Here is an 18,282-nt window from a genome sequence, read left to right as displayed (position 1 = left end):
CGGTCTTCCTTATCCCCTCTTCCAGGACTTGCTCGAGGCCATGATATGATGAGATTCTGATTGAGTTCACTATTCCTTTTGATCAGAGCGTTGTTTTGGGGTCACAGCTGATGGTGTCAGCTTGCTGATGAGGATCTGAAACCTGAATACAGGTTGAGGTAACTAGTTGTCAGGAACAACCACTTAACAGATGCTCTTATAACTTAGGCAGCAATAAAATGGCTTCTCTATATTAATAGCATGCCAAGCTTCTCATCTGCAAATTAACAATTCGGCTAAAGCTGCATAAAATGACTTTTAAATTACTAACTGCTAATTCTGTTGTAGCTGCATAATTGATTAACCATAGTCTGCTTCAATAAAGATTATGCTCTCTCTACACCATAGAAATAAGACATTACTGGCCATCCTAACTGAACTTCAGATGCACGTGCAATGGCTTGGTTAGTAAGATAAGGGTGGCCTGAGTGTTGGAAAGCAAAGTTGGTTCCCAGGAAATATCATTGGACCAAGTAACTGTCAAATAAAGCGGGATTGTGTATTGAATGGTAACTGTTTGAATGTACTAGGCAATCATAGCCTGAACCCTTCTTTAAGAAAGTATAAAAATGTCTGTTTTAAGCTAATTGCGCAGCTCCTCTGAGGAACGCAGAAGTGTATAATTTCAGTTTCTGGACGCTCTGTGCTCGGCCGTGTGAAAAATGAAGAGTGAAGTCTTAAAAGCCAGACTGAGAGTGTTTATTGACTGATCGTGGAACCGAGAGACCTCGCTGAGGGTCCAGATCTTCGCTGGTGATATACAGTTGAGGGCGGTGGACGAATTTGTTCCTGCAGTGCACGTCTTGTTTGGAACCTTGATTTCCTTTTTAAAATGTGTGGTCCCGACATTCTATCTTCTGCTTTTGAGAAAGCAATTTAAAAATGTTGTTGAAGATTAGAGCAAGTTTTGTGATTTGAGCCTGGAAGTTCTTGTTGAATAACAGTTCAAACTTGGACTCGGATGAGTGAAACTGTCACAATATGACATTTTAATGGCATTATCATTACTGAATTTCTAACTATACCAGCTGCTTACATATCATGGCTTCATCGACAGACTGGAAGTGACAGTTCTCCATTTGATTGACTAGTATCTATACATCGCATGCGAGGAACCAATCAGGATGCAATGGAATGCTCTTTACTTATCATTGAGGTGGACCTGTCCATGCATCTAGCACAAAGCATACTTGATTTGGTAATGCATTCACCACCTTGTTTGAGAATTCAACATGTGTGGGTATAGAGGAACAAGTAGATAGGTATCTGGATTTTGAAAAGACCTTCAATAAGTTGCCACATGAAAGGTAACTGCACCATTTCATAGCTTCTGATATTATAGGCAGTGAGAGAGTACAGATAGAGGACTAACAAGAAACCATATAGCAGGATAATTGGATAATCTTCAAGTCGCAAATCCAAATGGATTGCAGGAATCCATACTGTATGTTTAACTATTTATTGACTTTGTTCATTGTTTTGTTTTTCTGGGTAGTTCATTGTTCATACTCCATTAGCAGTGACTGTGTTTCTTTTGTTTTCTTTTGGTCATTCGTACCTATGTGGATCACAGCACTGAATTTTTTTTTTGCTTGTTCAAAATTAGTCCTGAAGAAATTACCTTCTTTCCACAGATGAGAATATAAGAGACTGTTCCGGCAAACATGGCATTCCCTTTTATTCTACACATTAGCATGGCATCCTGCACCACACTTCCTTCTTCAGTTTGCGTATCCTCCCTGCAATCCCTGCTTTTGGCTACATAGAATCTTGAATTTGGACAGTTACCAGGCCTGTTAGAAGATAGCAAGAGAGACCGAGAGATTCCACACCTACTTCACTTGCAGGCAGACTTTTTTGTCCCAATCATTGATTAAAATTAAACTGCTTAATGGGTGTAATTCCCTCCCAAGAACTAAGTGTTTCGGTGACATGCCCCAGTCAGTTTGTAAGTTTGCTGGCTGAGCTGGTAGACTTTTAGATTAGACTTACAGTGTGGAAACAGGCCCTTCGGCCCAACAAGTCCACACCGACCCGCCGAAGCGAAACCCACCCATACCCCTACACTTACCCCTTACCTAACACTACGGGCAATTTAGCATGGCCAATTCACCTGACCCGCACATCTTTGGACTGTGGGAGGAAACCGGAGCACCCGGAGGAAACCCACGCAGACACAGGGAGAACGTGCAAACTCCACACAGTCAGTCACCTGAGTCGGGAATTGAACCCGGGTCTCAGGTGCTGTGAGGCAGCAGTGCTAACCACTGTGCCACCGTGCCTTGTTCTCTGACATTTTGTCACCATGCTAGGTAACATCACTGAGTCTCCGATGAAGCGCTGGTGTTGTCTCAATTGAGATTAATGTATATTGGCCTGTTGTGAGTGATGACCCTTCCAGTTATTTTTCTGCGAGGTTGGTAAATGGTACCAAATTGACATGTTTATTAATGGAGATCAGGTTTGAATGCCAGGTGTCTATGAATTCCCGCGTGTGTCTTTGTTCAGCCTGTCCCAGGATGGATGCATTGTCCCAGTCAAACTGGTGTCCCTCTTTGTCTGTGTATATGATACTAATGATGTTGGTCATGTTTTTGGTGGCTAGTTTCCTGCCAGTGTATCTAACACAAGGTTTGTTGCAGTCCTTGCAAGGTATTTTGTATCTGATGTTCGTTCTGCTGGTTGTTGGTATGGGGCCCTTTTAAATTAATGAGGAGCCGTTTCTGTGTAGTGGTAGTTCTGTGTGCTACCATGATGCCAAGGGGCCATAGTAGTCTAGTCATCCTCTTTGAGATGTCTTTAATGTATGGCAGGGTGACTAGAGTCTCTGGGCATGTTGTGTCTTGTTTAGGTTTGTGGAGGAATGGCAGACAGTACTCATCGGGTATTTGTTATTCCTGAATACATTATATAGGTGTTTTTCCTTGGTGTCTCATTCCTGGGTGCTGCAGTGTGTTGTGGCTCATTTTAAATAATGCCCTGCTGCAGCTCCATTTTTGGGTGTTGAGATGATTGTTCTTATAGTTAAATATCTGGTCACTGTATGTGGCTTTCCTGCAGACGCTGGTCTGCAGTTCTCCATTGGCTTTTCATTTTACTGTGATGTCGAGGAAAGGGAGCCTTGTTGTTCTCTTCCTCTGTGAACTTTATACTGGTAAGGATGTTGTTTGTGTAAGTGGGTTTCTTATTTGTTGCGTTGAGTGATGACAAAACGGACCTCAAGCTTGGGCTGGATTGTGGGAAGGGCTGTTTGTTCTGACTTCAGCATAACTGTTTCTGCTAGGTGTCCTGATATTGGTTATCTCATAGGCATCCCATTGATTTGTAGGTCTTGTTTTTGAGGGTGAATTGGGTTGTAATGCAAAGCTCTACGAGTTTGATTGACAACTTGACCCACAACCTGAGCCACAAATCTTTTTCCAAAGCTGCAAACATTCTCCAATCCTGATGCATCGCAGTACCTGAAGCTTGACCTTGAGCTTACCATCATTGAGCCAACATTGCTGAAGCTGCAGAAACTTGCTGTGGATGTGGTTCTCATGGATCATGCTAATGACTACTAGCTGTGTCTCAATTCAGCTTGTGAGCCTGAAGCAGTTGCATGGATTCAGTTTTTGATTGTTTTGAGTATTATTAAGAATGGTGTGATTATTTCTGAATTGTCCAGTTGCATGTTTTAATTTCACTCTACAAATAGAACACTATGAAGAGTGAGTTTTAAGTGTAACACTGAGGAACATTATGCTGGCAGTGCTCTTTTTTTGTATGGATCAGCAGACAAACTGATGAAATGGGTAGGAACTTAGCAGCTGAAATATAACAGTAATGCATTTTGGTAGGGGCAACGTGAGGCAATATATATTTCAATTTGTGGGAATGTGGGGACAAACCTGGGATTAACATTTTTTGAGATGGCAAGCAGAAAAGGTCACAAAGTGAGGTTGAGTTTTAGTAACACAAGCATAAGTATAGAAGCAAACCAGTTATAATCAGATGCTCAAAGTTAATTTGTTCGTTTAAACTTGTCTGCTCAAAGGAAACTATTTGTTAGGGATGTTCAAAATTGTGAAGCGATCTCATTGAGGATATGTCTGCTGAATTTGTGTTAAACCTTTGCTGCTTTTTCATTACTTCCGTTTTTATTTTGTTGATCTAGAGCTGTAAACTGGGAGTTGAGCTGAGAATGATTTGTGGATTTTGAAACCGTTTGAGGTAAAAGAGAACAAACCAAGCAAGTTTTTTGTTTTGAGGGCAATCATGGAGGTTAATGTAGGCTGATGCTTGGATAAGAATTCCAGCAGAGACCCCAATAAGAGCTTTGTGTTTAAACAGACAGCAGATGTTGACTGTTAACACTTAGGACCTGGGAATAGGGTCTCTTCCAGACTTTAGAACCAGTGTTCAAGCAGATGTTGAATGGTAGTTGAGGTTATAGAAAGGACAGTCAGTCTCGGATGGAACGAGATTTGAAGTTTGTCTTTATAATTGTTTTCAGAGGAGACTTGGCTGAAAAAACAACATGAAGGTTTAAAAAGCTCCCTGCCTAATCTTTCTCACCACCTTTTGGAAGTCCAATTGGCGGAAAGCTAAGTTAGAAGTCTTTATCCTTTTACCTGAGAGAATTGAGTTACCTTAACTAACTGTCTCTTGTAAGAATAGGGTGACTGAAAACAATTTTTTTGGGTTAAAAGCATTAACATTTTTAATAGCTTTGTGTTTATTTACTTTTTCTCTCTGAAGTTATACATTTTAATAAGTTAAGTATTCTGTTTAAAACAAAACCAGTGTATGGAAATGAATTAATTGGAAAGTCTGGAATTAGTTGTTCATAAGTCTGGTAAGGAAGGATTGAAATGACTATGAGGTGGCTTGGGTTTACGCCTAGTCTGTTACAAATGCTGAGATGGAAATTAAAATCAGTCTGTGTTGTGACAAGTGCTAATTCTGTGATGTGGTTCCTCAGGACATGGGGTGGGGGGGATGGATGGTGGGAAACATGCTAATCTTTAGGTGGAAATACTGAATAGAAATCATGTTGTGATTTTGTCCTGGTGTATCACAGTTTCCTAAAGTCTGATAGCCAAATCTGTTATATGTTAATTCAAGAATTCTTTCAAGAGGACATTCAAACTTTGAAGACTTTACCTTTGGGGAACGCAAGAGTTTTGTAAATTATTTTGTTTTAGTTGACAAATTTTCCTCTTCTGAAAGCTCTAGACTTCTATTTTGGCTTTTATTTCAAACAGGGGCCTGAGAGACAAGCTCAGATAACTGAAAGTGTGACAGATTTGACAGCTGTGAAGGATACTACATATGAAGATGTGCCTCCTTACCTGAAAGAGGAGCCTCCAGAAGGTACTGTTTTTAAATTACTGATTGAAAAAAAAATGTGAGAAATATATTACTTTGGAGTAAAAATTAATGATCAATATTGCTTAACCCCGTTGGTTTGTACAGAAGGACTGAAGACAAAAGCATTTTGGAGTACTATCTTGTTACTTAGAATAGCAAGTTATCAATAAGCAATTGAGTTTTGGTGTATTACATTCTGGCTGTAATATTAGGAAACAACAGTGTGGTTCTACCTTGCAACAAAAAAACCAGTCCATGGCTGTATTGTCAATGTATTTTACTAATTTCATAATTAATGTGTGTTGAGTAGCAAAAAGGTTAAGGACTATGGAGAAACATCTTTGGGAAGTTGTGACTGCTCTGTTTCTTTGTCATGTTGTCATGTGCAGCAACATGGCACAAAAAGAATTTGAGTCACAAACAGCCATTATTTCACTCTTGAGGTATGATATTTACTTTTGAGTTTTGATTCCCTGACTGTAGGGCATTGGCATTAAAGCTTGGTCTGTAACAACATGATTATGTAAAAACGGATTTTTATTTATCAGAGAGACCAACTTCCATGATTTAAAAATTCGAGTCATCAACTCAACCAAATTAGGTTAAAAAGCTTGTTAAAGTGTTTAAAGAGACATTTTGTTAATCCTGAAGGAAATTGTTGGAAACCTGGAACTAAATTGATGAAGCTGTTAGGTTTGAAGGTATCTTGTTTTCCTGTGGATTTTTAATTTGTCTTATTGAATATTGGAAAATGTAGTTTTGTCAATTTTTTCTCCTCCTTCATTGGTGAACTTGGGAAAACTGAGGTGTGGCATGGGGAATCATGCTCTGACTTGGAATATACTTTTCCACACCAAAAGTTGGAAAAAAAGACTGAGTACTGAAATTTCCATCTCAGGTTATCAAGGCTCAGCTGTACAATTGGTGAACTATTTGAATCCTTCCTATATTTGAGCAGGGAGCTTGTAAAAATATTGTAGACTTCTCCTTCCTGTTGCTAAAGTTAAGTTTATTTATTTGTTCATGGATGTGGTCATCTCTAGCTACACCTGGAAGTTATTGGCCATGTCTAAATGCACTGGAGAAGGTTGGTGGTGAACTGCTGAGGTCCTCTGGGCTGCAATACCTTTTTTTGGAAGGGAGTTCCAAGATTTGGATTTTGCTGTTAGTTCAGTTAGTGTGGTTTCAGTTACAGGTAGTGGTGCTCCCATCCATTTGCATGGAATAGTTTTATAGTGATCTGTCACCATAAATTTTGGAGATCATGAGAGATCTAGGCAGCCATGCTGATTAAGTAGTGATTAGTATTTGATTTCTGAAGTTGTTTGGTGACTAGGCTCACCACCTTCTCAAAGGCAGCTAGGGATTGGCAATAAATTGGCATAATGCACAGCAAAAATACGAGACACCTTTTTTTTAAAAAAGGCAATGGTGTAAGTGCCATTTTAGTCTCCTCCCAAATTTTAAACCTTGTCACTTTAGCTTATTTCTATCAGTCTTACTGGGGCTTTGTTTTCATAATGAAATCTCACTATGACTTGGGAAGTTTCTAATACTTCTGGAAATTAACTTGTCCATTCATCGTTGTTAATAGGTAAATGGTCTTTGTTAAGCATCCAACCAGACTGATTTCATTGAATTTGGAAATCTGTTTAATTGTTTTGTTGCACAATTTAGCACTTTTATTTTAGCTCCTGTTTTAATTACTGGTTCTAAATTTTCTGTTGTGTCATTAATTAAAACTTGTTTTTGGCTTCTCCAGTACTTTTGTCTTTGTGTCAGGATGGTAATTATAATTTAAAATACAAAATGAGTTTCCATTTATAGAATGGATTTAGGACTTGCCTTGTGCTTTTAGCTGTGCGTATGCTGGACTAATAGTGCAGAAAAACAAGCCATCAGCTGGGGAAAAGAAATACCATCCTGGTTGATCAGGATGCAGAGTGAGTCACGGACAACATTAATAAAATCTGATAGTAAACAAGGGTGTGGTGCATGAAAACATACTACCATTCAGTTAGAGATTTGGCTGCTAATGTTCAATTTTTAATTCTGCACAGTGGAGATGGGAGATGATTGTTCAGTGGCAAGCTGAGGAAGTCACTCAGTGATTGACATGTCAAGATAATGACCACCTGTTAGTGCTTAAGACAGTTAAGCACAAGTTTCATTTATTGATGTGCAAACTTGAAAATTTTGCATCTTAGCAACGACTGAAACAAGTTGTTTGGTTTTAGAATGCACCCTGAGTTAAAGCCCACTTTTTTGAATAGTAAAATATGAAATTTCTCTTTTCCAACAAAAAAACCTTTATCATCCTTCATGATTAAAGTGCATTGTACTACCATTTGCTTTCAGACATGCCAACACAATGAAACAAAATGGAGAACATAAAAGTAAAGACTAAATTTAGTTAAGATCCAGAAGGGGAGCTCATTCAAAATTCAAGTTCTGAGGCAGTGTGGAAAAGAAAACCAACACGTACAATGTTGCATATTTGGATCATGGAATGAAGTTGAGAAAAAAAAAGACTCCTCATTTAGACAACTCCCAGGAGTTTGGCCTATGAGCCTGCACCAACATTCGATGTTATCATGGCTGATTCACCCTTGTCTATACTACTGGTCATATCCTCAAAAAAAAATTCCAGAAGATTTGTCAAGCATGATTTCCTTTGAGTGAATCTATGCTGACTAGGATTGAATCTGTCACCACTTTACAAATGTTCAGTTGTTACGTCCTTAACTCATGCTCGAAACGGGCTCGAAGGACTCGTGCCCGAAACGTCGATTCTCCTGCTCCTTAGATGCTGCCTGACCTGATGCGCTTTTCCAGCAACACATTTTCAGCTCTGATCTCCAGCATCTGCAGTCCTCACTTTCTCCTCCAGCATTTTCCCCACCACCAATATCAGGCTAACCAGCCTATAATTTTCAAGTTTCTCTTACCTGCCTTTTTTTTAAAAGGGTGGAGTTACAGTGACCACCTCCAATCCATTAGAACTCTTCCAGAGCCTATGGCATGCTGGAAAATGATCACCAAAGCATCCACTATTTCTAGGGTCACTTCCTTAAGTACTTAAGGATGTTAAGCATTAGGCCCTGGGGACTCGGTGGGTTTTAAGGGATGGACAGGTCTGGAAGCTTAATGTTCCAGGATACATTTGCTATAGGAAAGATAAAAAGGGAGGCAAGAGAGAAGGAGGAGTGGTGCTTTTGATAAGGGAAAGCATTACAGCCGTATTGAGGGAGGATATTCCTGGAAATACATCCAAGGAAGTTACTTTAATGGAACTGAGAAATAAGAAAGGAATGATCACCGCATTGGGATTTATTATAGATCACTTAATAGCCAGCAGCAAATTGAGAAAAAAATTTGGAAGGAGATCTGTTATTTGTAAGAATAATAGGGTGGTTATGGTCGGGGATTTTAACTTTCCAAACATGGACTGGGACTGCCATAGTGTTAGGGTTTAGATGGAGAGGAATTTGTGTGTACAAGAAACGTTTGAGGCAGTCTGTGGATGTACCTACTAGAGAAGGTGCAAAACTTGACCTACTCATGGGGAAATAAGGCAGGGCAGGTGACCGAGGTGTCAGTGGGGGAGCACTTTGGGGCCAACGACCATAATTCTATTAGATTTAAAATAGCGATGGAAAAGAATAGACCAGATATAAAAGTTAAAGTTTTAAATTGGTGGAAGCTCATTTTGATATTCGGCAAGTACTTTTAAAAGCTGATAGGGGTCAGATGTTAGTAGGTAAAGGCATGGTTGGAAAATGGGAAGCCTTCAGAAATGAGATAACGAGAATCCAGAGACAGTATATTTCTGTTAGGGGGAAAGGCAAGGCTGGTATGTGCAGGGAATGCTGAATGACTAAAGGAATTGAGGGTTTGGTTAAGACAAAGAAGGAAGTATATGTCAGGATAGATCGAGTGAATCCTTAGAGTATAAAGGTGAGGATCGAAAATCTGGATTTAGGTTGTTGTCAAAAGTAACCATTTAATACATGCCTTAACTAACTACAAAGTGGCTTCTCCATAATATGGCTTAGAGGCTGCAAATTAACCCTGCTTAAAGCTGCATTCCTGAGCTAACTGAATGAAATATTGGCAGACAATGTCCCTTCACAGTATGGAATTAACCAAGCTAAGTAGGACCTTACTAATCATACTAGCTGGCCTTGCAGAGAGATAAAATGTGCAAAACAAAGTTGATTCCCAGGAAATACATTGGGTTAACCTGCTGTCTATAATGTCATTTTATTATTTTATTGGATTTGCTCTGTAATTAAGGCTGTACTATTTCTGCAGAACCATATAAAACTGCCTTTGTTTTAAGTAATTTTGTATAACTTTTCCAGAGCACACAGGTGCGTAACACTTCTGATGCTAGATGACCTATGCCCTGGCATTTTAATAAATTGTGAAATCTTGCTGAACCAGACAGAGCTGTGTGTTTGACTGATCACTGAACCGAGACACCCCTCCCAGGGGTCCGGATTTAAAAAGGTAGTAGGAGTATACTTAAGAGGGAAATCAGGAGGGCAAAATGGTGACCTGAGATAGCTTTGGCAAACACGGTTAAGGCTAATGCAAGGGGGTTCTACAGATACGTTAAGCACAGAAGGATAACTCAGGAGAGAATAGGACCCCTCAAAGATCAGGAAGACAGCCTATGTGTGGAGCTGCAGGAGATGGGGGAAGAGACCTAAATGTGTATGTTTACTATGGAGAAGGATGTGGAAGATATAAACTGTCGGGGAATAGATGGTGACATATTGAAAAATGTCCATATTATAATGGAGGAGGTGCAGGATTTCTTGAAATGCACAAAAGTGGATCAATCCCTAGGACCTGATCAGGTGTACCCTTAAACTGTGGGAAACTGGGGAAGTGATTGCTGGGCCCCTTGCTGAGATATTTGTATCATCGATAGTCACAGTGAGGTGCCAGAAGACTGGAGGTTGGCTAAAGTGATAACACTATTTAGGAAAGGTGGCAAGGACAAGCCAGGGAACTACAGACTAGGTGAGCCTGACATCAGTGGTGGGCAATTTGTTGGAGATGGAATCCTGAGGGACATGTATTTGGAAAGGCAAGGACTGATTAGGGATAGTCAACATGGCTTTGTGCGTGGGAAATCATGTCTCTCAAACTTGATGGTTACTTTTTTTCAAAAAACTCTCAAAGAAGATTGAGGAGTGCAGAGTGGTGGACATGATCTATATAGACTTCAGTAAGGGTTTGACAAGGTTCCCCAAGGGAGACTGGTGAGCAAGGTTAGATCTCCCTGAAAACAGGGAGAACTAGCCATTTGGATACAGAACTGGCTCAAGAGTAGAAGACAGAGGATGGTGGTGGAGGGTTGTTTTTCAAACTGGAGGCCTGTGGCCAGTGGAGTGCCACAAGGATCGGTGCTGGGTCCTCTTTTTGTCATTTACATAAATGATTTGGATGTGAGCATTGTAGGTATAGTTAGTATGTTTGCTGATGACACCAAAATTGGAGGTGTAGTGGACAGTGAAGAGGATTCCCCCAGATTAAAATGTGATCTTGATCAGATGGGCTAATGGACTGAGGAGTGATAGATGGAGATTAATTTAGATAAATGTGAGGTACTGCATTTAGGGAAAGCAAATCGGAGCAGGACTTAACCCTGAATGGTAAGGTCCTACGGAGTGCTGCTGAACAAAGAGACCTTGGAATGCAGGTTCATAGCTCCTTGAAAGTTGAGTCAAAGGTAGATAGGATAGTGAAGAAGGCATTTGGTATGCTTTCCTTTATTGGAGAGTGTATTGAATATAGGAGTTGGGAGGTCACGTTGCAGCTGTACAGAAAGTTGGTTTGACCACTTTTGGAATATTGCATGCAATTCTAGTCCCCTTTATATCAGAAGGATGTTGTGCACCTTGGAAGGGTTGAAAGAACAAAGAAAATTTACAGCCCAGGATCAGGCCCTTTTGACCCTTCAAGCCTGAGCTGATCAAAATCTGTCTAAACCTGTCACCCTATTCAGAAAAGATTTACAAGGATGTTGCCAGGGTTGGTGGATTTGAGCTATAGGGAGAGGCTGAATAGGCTGGGGCTGTTTTCTACAGCGCATCGGAGCCTGAGGGGTAACGTCAGATGTATAAAATCATGAGGGGCGTGGATGGGGTAAAGAGACAAAGTCTTTTCCCTGGGGTGGGGGGAGTCCAGAACTAGTGTACAGGTTTAGGGTAAGAGGGGAAAGATATAAAAGGGACCTAAGGGGCAACTTTTCCAGGCAGAGGGTGATGTGAGTATGGAATCAGATGCCAGAGGAAGTGGTGCCCGATATAATTGCAACATTTTAAAGGCATTTAGATGGATATATGAATAGGAAGGCTTCAGAGGGATATGGTCAAAGTGCTGTCAAATGGGACTGGATTAGATTGGGATATCTGGTCGGCATGGACGAGTTGGACCGAAGGGTCTGCTTCTTTACTGTACATCTCTATGACGAATACTATTTCCTGACGCATAAGGATTTTTTTCCATTTCTCCTTCATGCTTGACCCTCTGTACCCTGGTATTTCCTGAAGGTTATTTGTTTCCTCCTTAGGGAAGGTAGATCTAAGGAATTTGTTCAACTGTTCTGTCATTTTCCATTATGAAAATACCTGATTCTAATTGCAACTTCAACCTCATATGTTTTCAATCTTTTTCTCTTCACTTTTACTGTCAGTTTTCATGTTTTCTGCAAGCTTGCTTTCATATTCTATTTGTCCCTTCCAGATTAAATCCTTTGTCCTCTGTTGACTTTTCCATTTCTCCCAGTCCTCAAGTTTGCTGTTTTTTCTGGCCAATTTATTTGCCTCCTATTTGGCTTTACCACAGTCCTGATTTCCCTTGTTGGCCACGGTTGAGCCACCTTCCCTGTTTTATTCAAGCCAGATAGAGCAATACAATTGTTGAAGCCAAAGCATGCCACATACCACCCAAGTTAGCTTTTAGTTCAGGACCTAAGTTTCAGCTGTAATTTTATCATTCTCCATCTTTAATAAGGAATTCTACCATTTTATGGTCACTCTTCCCCAAAGGATCTCTTTTTATTGCAATGCTGCTAATCAATCCTCACGCATTTGCACAATACACAGTCTAATATGGTTGTGGTTGGTTCCTCAACATATTGGTCGAGGAAGTCTCGTTGCATTGATACCAGTTTGGTTAGTCCAATTAATATGTAGGTTGAAGTCACCCATAATAATTCCTGTACCTTTTTACTGCATGCGTCTTTAATTTTGTCTGTGATAAATTCCCAACCCCTCAACTACAATTCTTCCTTGTATAACTCCTTTGTAGGCCACAGCTCCACCCATTCGGATTCCATGTCATCCAGGCTAATGTCTTCTCTTATTATTGTGTTCAATTTCTTCCCTCATGTGCAATACTACCCCACCTCCCTTTCCTTTCCTGGATGTTGAATTCCCATCCTTGCTCAGTCTCTATGATCCCAATTACATCGTATCAATTACTAACTGTCTGCACAGTTAATTCATCCACCTTATTATAAATGCTTCTCATATTGAAACACCCTTCAGGCTTATTTTGTTTTACTTTTCTTGCTTTTTTAGAATCATGGTGTAACGTGGTCCTTTTTGATTTCTATCTTTGAACAAAAATAATTCTCCTCATTTTGAGCATAAGTGCCATCTCTCTTAATTGTAAATAATGTTCCTGAGTTTTAGATTCCTCAACCACAGGAAACAGTTTACCTGCATCTACTGTCTATCCCTGTAAGTATTTTAAGTTTCAATTAGATCATGTCTCATTTGTTCAAAACTCGCGAGAATGCAATCCAGTTTACTCCATTTTTCTTCATGCCAGTCTTACCACCCTGGGAACAAGTCTGTTGAATCTTCATTGCTCTCCCTCTGGCATTTCTATCCTCCCTGAAATAACAACTAAAACTGTACACAGTACTCCACATGCAGTCTAAATACACAGTTGAAGCAAGACTTGACTATCCCTGCACTTAAATCCTGTTGCAGTAAAAGGTAACATTCCATTAGCTTTCCTCCCCTTGTACATCTACACTTTACTGCCTCTTACTCTTTCAGAAATGCTTTGCACTTGTGCCTCGTACCCAAGTGGATAACATTTCCACATCACATTCCACCCACTGTGTTCTAGCCCATTCATGAAATCTATCCAAATCCTCCCGAAACTGCTTTACATTTTCCTCACCACAGACATTCCACTGAGCTTTGTATCAACAACATGTTTGGAAATTTTACCCCTTGTAATTCAAATAACTTCAAATAAATTGATAAGTCTTGTGAATAGCTGTGAACCACATACTATCCTTGTACTCCACAAGTCACAACTTGCTGTGTGAGAAAGAGACAGTTATTCCTGCATTCTGCTTTCTGTGAACCATTCTATCCCAGAACATTACTTCCTACACAATGTGCTTTAATTTTGCTGATCAGTCTCCTGTGGGGAACTTTACCAAAAAAAAACTTCACAAAATGTGTGTATATTATATCCATAGCCTGCCTTCATAAAGTTTTAGTCACATCAACAGAAAGAGACTGATTTCTTCAAACACAATGTCCATTCGCAATTTGATGCCATGTTCAATCAGACCATTATCAACAGGTCATCTTCCACCTTGAACTAGTCCCAACCCCTCAAATCTGTTGCCCTTAGCTATTAGCCTGGATGACATGAAATCCGAATGGGTGGAGCTGTGGCCTACCAAAGGAGTTATACAAGGATGAACTGTAGTTGAGGGGTTGGGAATTTATCACGGACAAAATTAAAAATGCATGCAGTGAAAAGGTACAGGAATTGGTATGGGTGACTTCAACCTACATATTGCATTGATACCAGTTTGGTTAGTCCAATCAATGAGATTTCCTCAACCAGTATGTTGAGGAACCAGAGAGCAAGCCATTTTAGACTGTATTATGCAGCACGGTGGCACAGTGGTTAGCACTGCTGTCTCGCAACGCCAGAGACCCAAGTTCAATTCCCGCCTTAGGCAACTGTGTAGAGTTTGCACATTCTGTGTCTGTGTGGGTTTCCTCCAGGTGCTCTGGTTTCTTCCCACAGTCCAAAAATGTGCAGGTTAGGTGAATTGGCTGTGCTAAATTGGCTGAAGTATTAGGTGACGGGGTAAATGTAGGGGAATGGGTCTGGGTCAGTTGCTGTTCAGAGGGTCGGTGTGGACTTGTTGGGCTGAAGGGCCTGTTTCCTAATCTAATTTATCAGCTCTCCCATCATATACACTTGTTAGGATTATTCCCAGTGCCATAATGCTAATATTGTTCTTGAAGGTCGTGTTTTAAAATTTCCTTCCAAATTTTATGAAATTTTGCTTAGCGCCTCATCCACCTTTTCGACTGAAGACAGTACCAATGTGGATTATGCCTTGTGACTGATCCCCTACAAGGATGTTTTGCAATTACACCATGACATTTTTGAACCTGACTCCACTGTCATCCCATTTTTTTCTTCCCACCTCAGTCACTGCAAAACACTGAGACAAAGTATAGTTTTACCTCCTTTATCTTTATTCCAAACCCTGGCAGGAGAGAGAATACTTGCCCACATGCACAGAGACATGATTTTACAGTCTTCTCAGGAAGAGCAGTTTCTCAGTGAACTATATAGTCATTTTACAGGGAGAAGCATCCAGATAAGGTAGCATACATATTAATTGGGCGACTTGTTACTATCAACAAAGATCAGTAGCAGAGACCAAGCCCTTTACTGGAAGACAATGAATGTTCTTAACCTTGTTAACTGGATTCATGTAGTAAATACTTTTCACTTTGTTAACTGATCTTGCATACTGAATACTTCCAATATTGTTAAGTGGCTGTATATAATTACTGCTTTTCCACCTTGTTAATCCATCACCCTTGCCTTCAGCACCCCATTGTTAACTGTAAGTTCTTATCTGATCTGAATCATGCTCAGCTGAACCTCTTGTTTCACAAAACTCACAACTTAACTCTTTGCCTGCCTGCTTACACGCAATACACATTTTCACCATGAAGATAACATACTATCTTAAAGTCAAGTTTGCTGTCACAAAAATTTCTGATCCCCTCGCTGTGAATCGCCCACAATCCAGGCTCTTTCATTGTTTAGCTTCTCCCATATAGAGCTGAGTTGCCTGTGGTGCTAAGGGCTTAGCTGTGGCTATACTCCCCGGGGGGACTATTGCTCTGATCAATTTCCAAAATGGGAGTACTGATTACCAAGCATAACAGACTCGAGCGACTCCTGCAGTACTGGTCTGGTTTCCTTAAACAGCCTGGTAATCACCCCTTCCCTCACAACTGTATGCTTGTAATCTGTGTTTTTTTAACACCACCTTTATACATGCTTTCCACGTAAGAATCTACAAGGCAGGTAATTAACAATGACTCCAGCTGCTAGTTAAGCTTGTGAGCCTTCCTTCAGATGTATTTGTGTAGGATCGTGCACTACAGGCTGTACACCCCATTTCCAATTTCTGACCAGCCATCTTGAATTCTGAAAACTATTTGTTAACCTTTAATAGATGAAAATATATTATGAGAACTCAACAAGCTATTTTTCAGAGAATGCTTACTGACTTGGAAACACACTAAATCCTTACCTTTCACTTTCAAGACTGATGAGTTGATTTGGTTAGAATTTCCAATCAGTTGCATGTGTGATGTCACGCTTCCATTGTTTTCAGTACAAGTAAGTAGATGTGCACATTTCCTCTCCTAGTTAGCTCTTGCCTAGTTAAAGCACTAGTTCCCCCGCCCCTGTCCTAAATTCCCACATTGGACCCAGATTGTAAGCACTCCATCTTAGTCTCACTCTGGTGAAGTCTGTCTCATTCTGACAATACAGCTTACTCTTGCCAACAGGGCAGAAGTTGAGTATTTGGGGGTCTGACTTGCAATATACACTGATATTCTTGCACTACTTGATGGCATCACTGGCCACTACTTTCTGGGTTCATTCTAAAGCTGTTGAGGATTGTTCATGGAAAAGCTGAGCAGTTCTGGCAGCATCTGTGAAGTTAAATCAAAATTAAGCTTGTGGGTCTGTGGCTTCTTCTGCAGAACAGTTTTGAGCAACTCTGATTTCCTTTGACAGATGCTGCTAGACTGCTGAGCTTTTCCAGCAACTTCGGTTTTTGTTTCTGATTTATGCATCCAGAGTTCTTACTTTTTAATGAGGAATTTTCATGTTTTCCATGGAATAGAAACCTTAGATTCACCAGTCAGGTCATTTAGCTGTGCAATTGATGTTTCTGGTTGACCAAATGGGGTAACTTTTTTAAGTTGCTCTGGCTGTTGCTAGTTTGAATAGGATTTCCAATTAGTGATGGGACTTTTGGTTTGAGATGGTCCTGTGTCACTGCAAGTGTTTTCCGTTGGTGCTATTTGAGAAGGATATTGTCCATGAGGACATGAACTTGTTTCCCAGGTTGCATGCATTAAAAAAAAATTACAGCATGTTAAATGAAGCCAGGCTGGAAATGGTCGATGTTCTGAGGATCATTTTCTAGACCTAACTGGGTACAGGATGAGGTGCCAGAACTTTGGAGTTCTGCAAGCATTGCACCAATATTCAGTGTGAGGGACAGACCAAATAATCATAAGCTCGTCATTCTGACTTTGGGCAAATTATTGGAGTCAATATTGAGAGCTGAGATTAACTGTTTCTTGGCAGGGTGTGGATTAATTTGGAATGGTCAGCATGGTTTTGCTAAGAGCCTTTCTTTGCTGTAAGTTTTACATGGCTTCTGAGGTTGGACATCGTAAACTACTTGGGCTTGTTCTCCACCCATACTCAAAGCATAGTGGGGCAGTGGGTAAATTGTCCCCAGAAACTTTAAAACAGTTTGGAAATGGTATCAGGTGTCTCCACTCAAAAATGTTATCGAGAACCAGAATGGACAGAAACTGCAAGGAGCTGCTTCTCTTGTCACTGTCTGGTTACCTCTGCAATTTGCAATAGGCTCGTTGTGAGCTTATCAGCAGTAAAGATGAGAGAGAGAGAGAATCAGCCTGGTGGAGCAGCAAGCAGTGTGAATAATAAGGAAAAGAAAGGGAGGGAAATACTGGGGAATCTTCCTATTGGCAAGTTGAGGTTGGGGGGAGCGGTTTTACACACTACTGGAAATATGGAGTGGGTGTCAGGTGGGCAGAGAAAGAGGTTGAAAGGGTGGCAAGGGAGAGCCGGTGATGTGAAAGAGAACAGTTGTAAACCTGATAACAAAGGAATATTCTATGAACTGAGCAAATAGGAGAACTTGAAATCACTGAAATAATGAATTTCTTCAAATTTAGAAGTGGAATCTCTGGTTCAAAGCTGCAAATGTTCAGGAGCTCTAAATGATTGGTTTCCGTGTCTGAATGTTCCAGAAATTATTTTGGCAGCTTCGTGGAGGTGCATGGCTACTACGTGTCTTCCAAACCGGGTTGAACAGCTAGACTCTTGTGTTGGGTAAACCAGGGCTAGTGAAACACCACATCATATGTTGCCTCTGGATTGGTTCCATCTTTATTCCCTGGAGGGAAATTTCTCAGAAGCCTAAAATTCTAACAAGACGAGACAGTGTAAATGCAGGAAGGATTTCCTGATTACTGGGGAACCCAGAACCGTGGGTTATATGGGTTAAGCTATTTTGGACTAAGATGAGCAATTTCATCACAAAAATGGAGAATCTGTGAATTCACTGCCACAAAGTGCTGAGGCCAAAATATTGCATGTTTTGATGAAACCGTTGTATACAGTTCTGAAGACTATAAGACTATTAGATGGGTCGGTGTTTGTACAATGTGTGCAGGAGGGTTTGCTGACACAATATGTCGACAGGCCAACAAGAGGGGAGGCTATATTGGATTTGGTTCTAGGTAATGAACCAGG

General features: G+C 40.5%; 1 protein-coding gene and 1 long non-coding RNA gene across 2 annotated transcripts in view; one reads left to right on the top strand and one right to left on the bottom strand.

Moving 5' to 3' along the window:
* LOC132824254 (uncharacterized) overlaps positions 1-18,282 on the bottom strand; it is a 427,072-nt gene that overhangs the window by 86,619 nt on the left and 322,171 nt on the right. The gene's annotated exons all lie outside the window — the stretch shown is intronic.
* LOC132824252 (transmembrane protein 263-like) overlaps positions 1-18,282 on the top strand; it is a 181,862-nt gene that overhangs the window by 12,103 nt on the left and 151,477 nt on the right. The window contains exon 2 of the mRNA XM_060838576.1: positions 5,286-5,394. Coding sequence (XP_060694559.1) covers positions 5,286-5,394 — 109 coding nt within the window. The remainder of the gene's footprint in view (positions 1-5,285; positions 5,395-18,282) is intronic.

Source organism: Hemiscyllium ocellatum, chromosome 18 (assembly GCF_020745735.1).
Source record: "Hemiscyllium ocellatum isolate sHemOce1 chromosome 18, sHemOce1.pat.X.cur, whole genome shotgun sequence".
NCBI classification, from domain to species: Eukaryota; Metazoa; Chordata; class Chondrichthyes; order Orectolobiformes; family Hemiscylliidae; genus Hemiscyllium; species Hemiscyllium ocellatum.
This window is presented reverse-complemented; position numbering and strand designations above follow the sequence as displayed.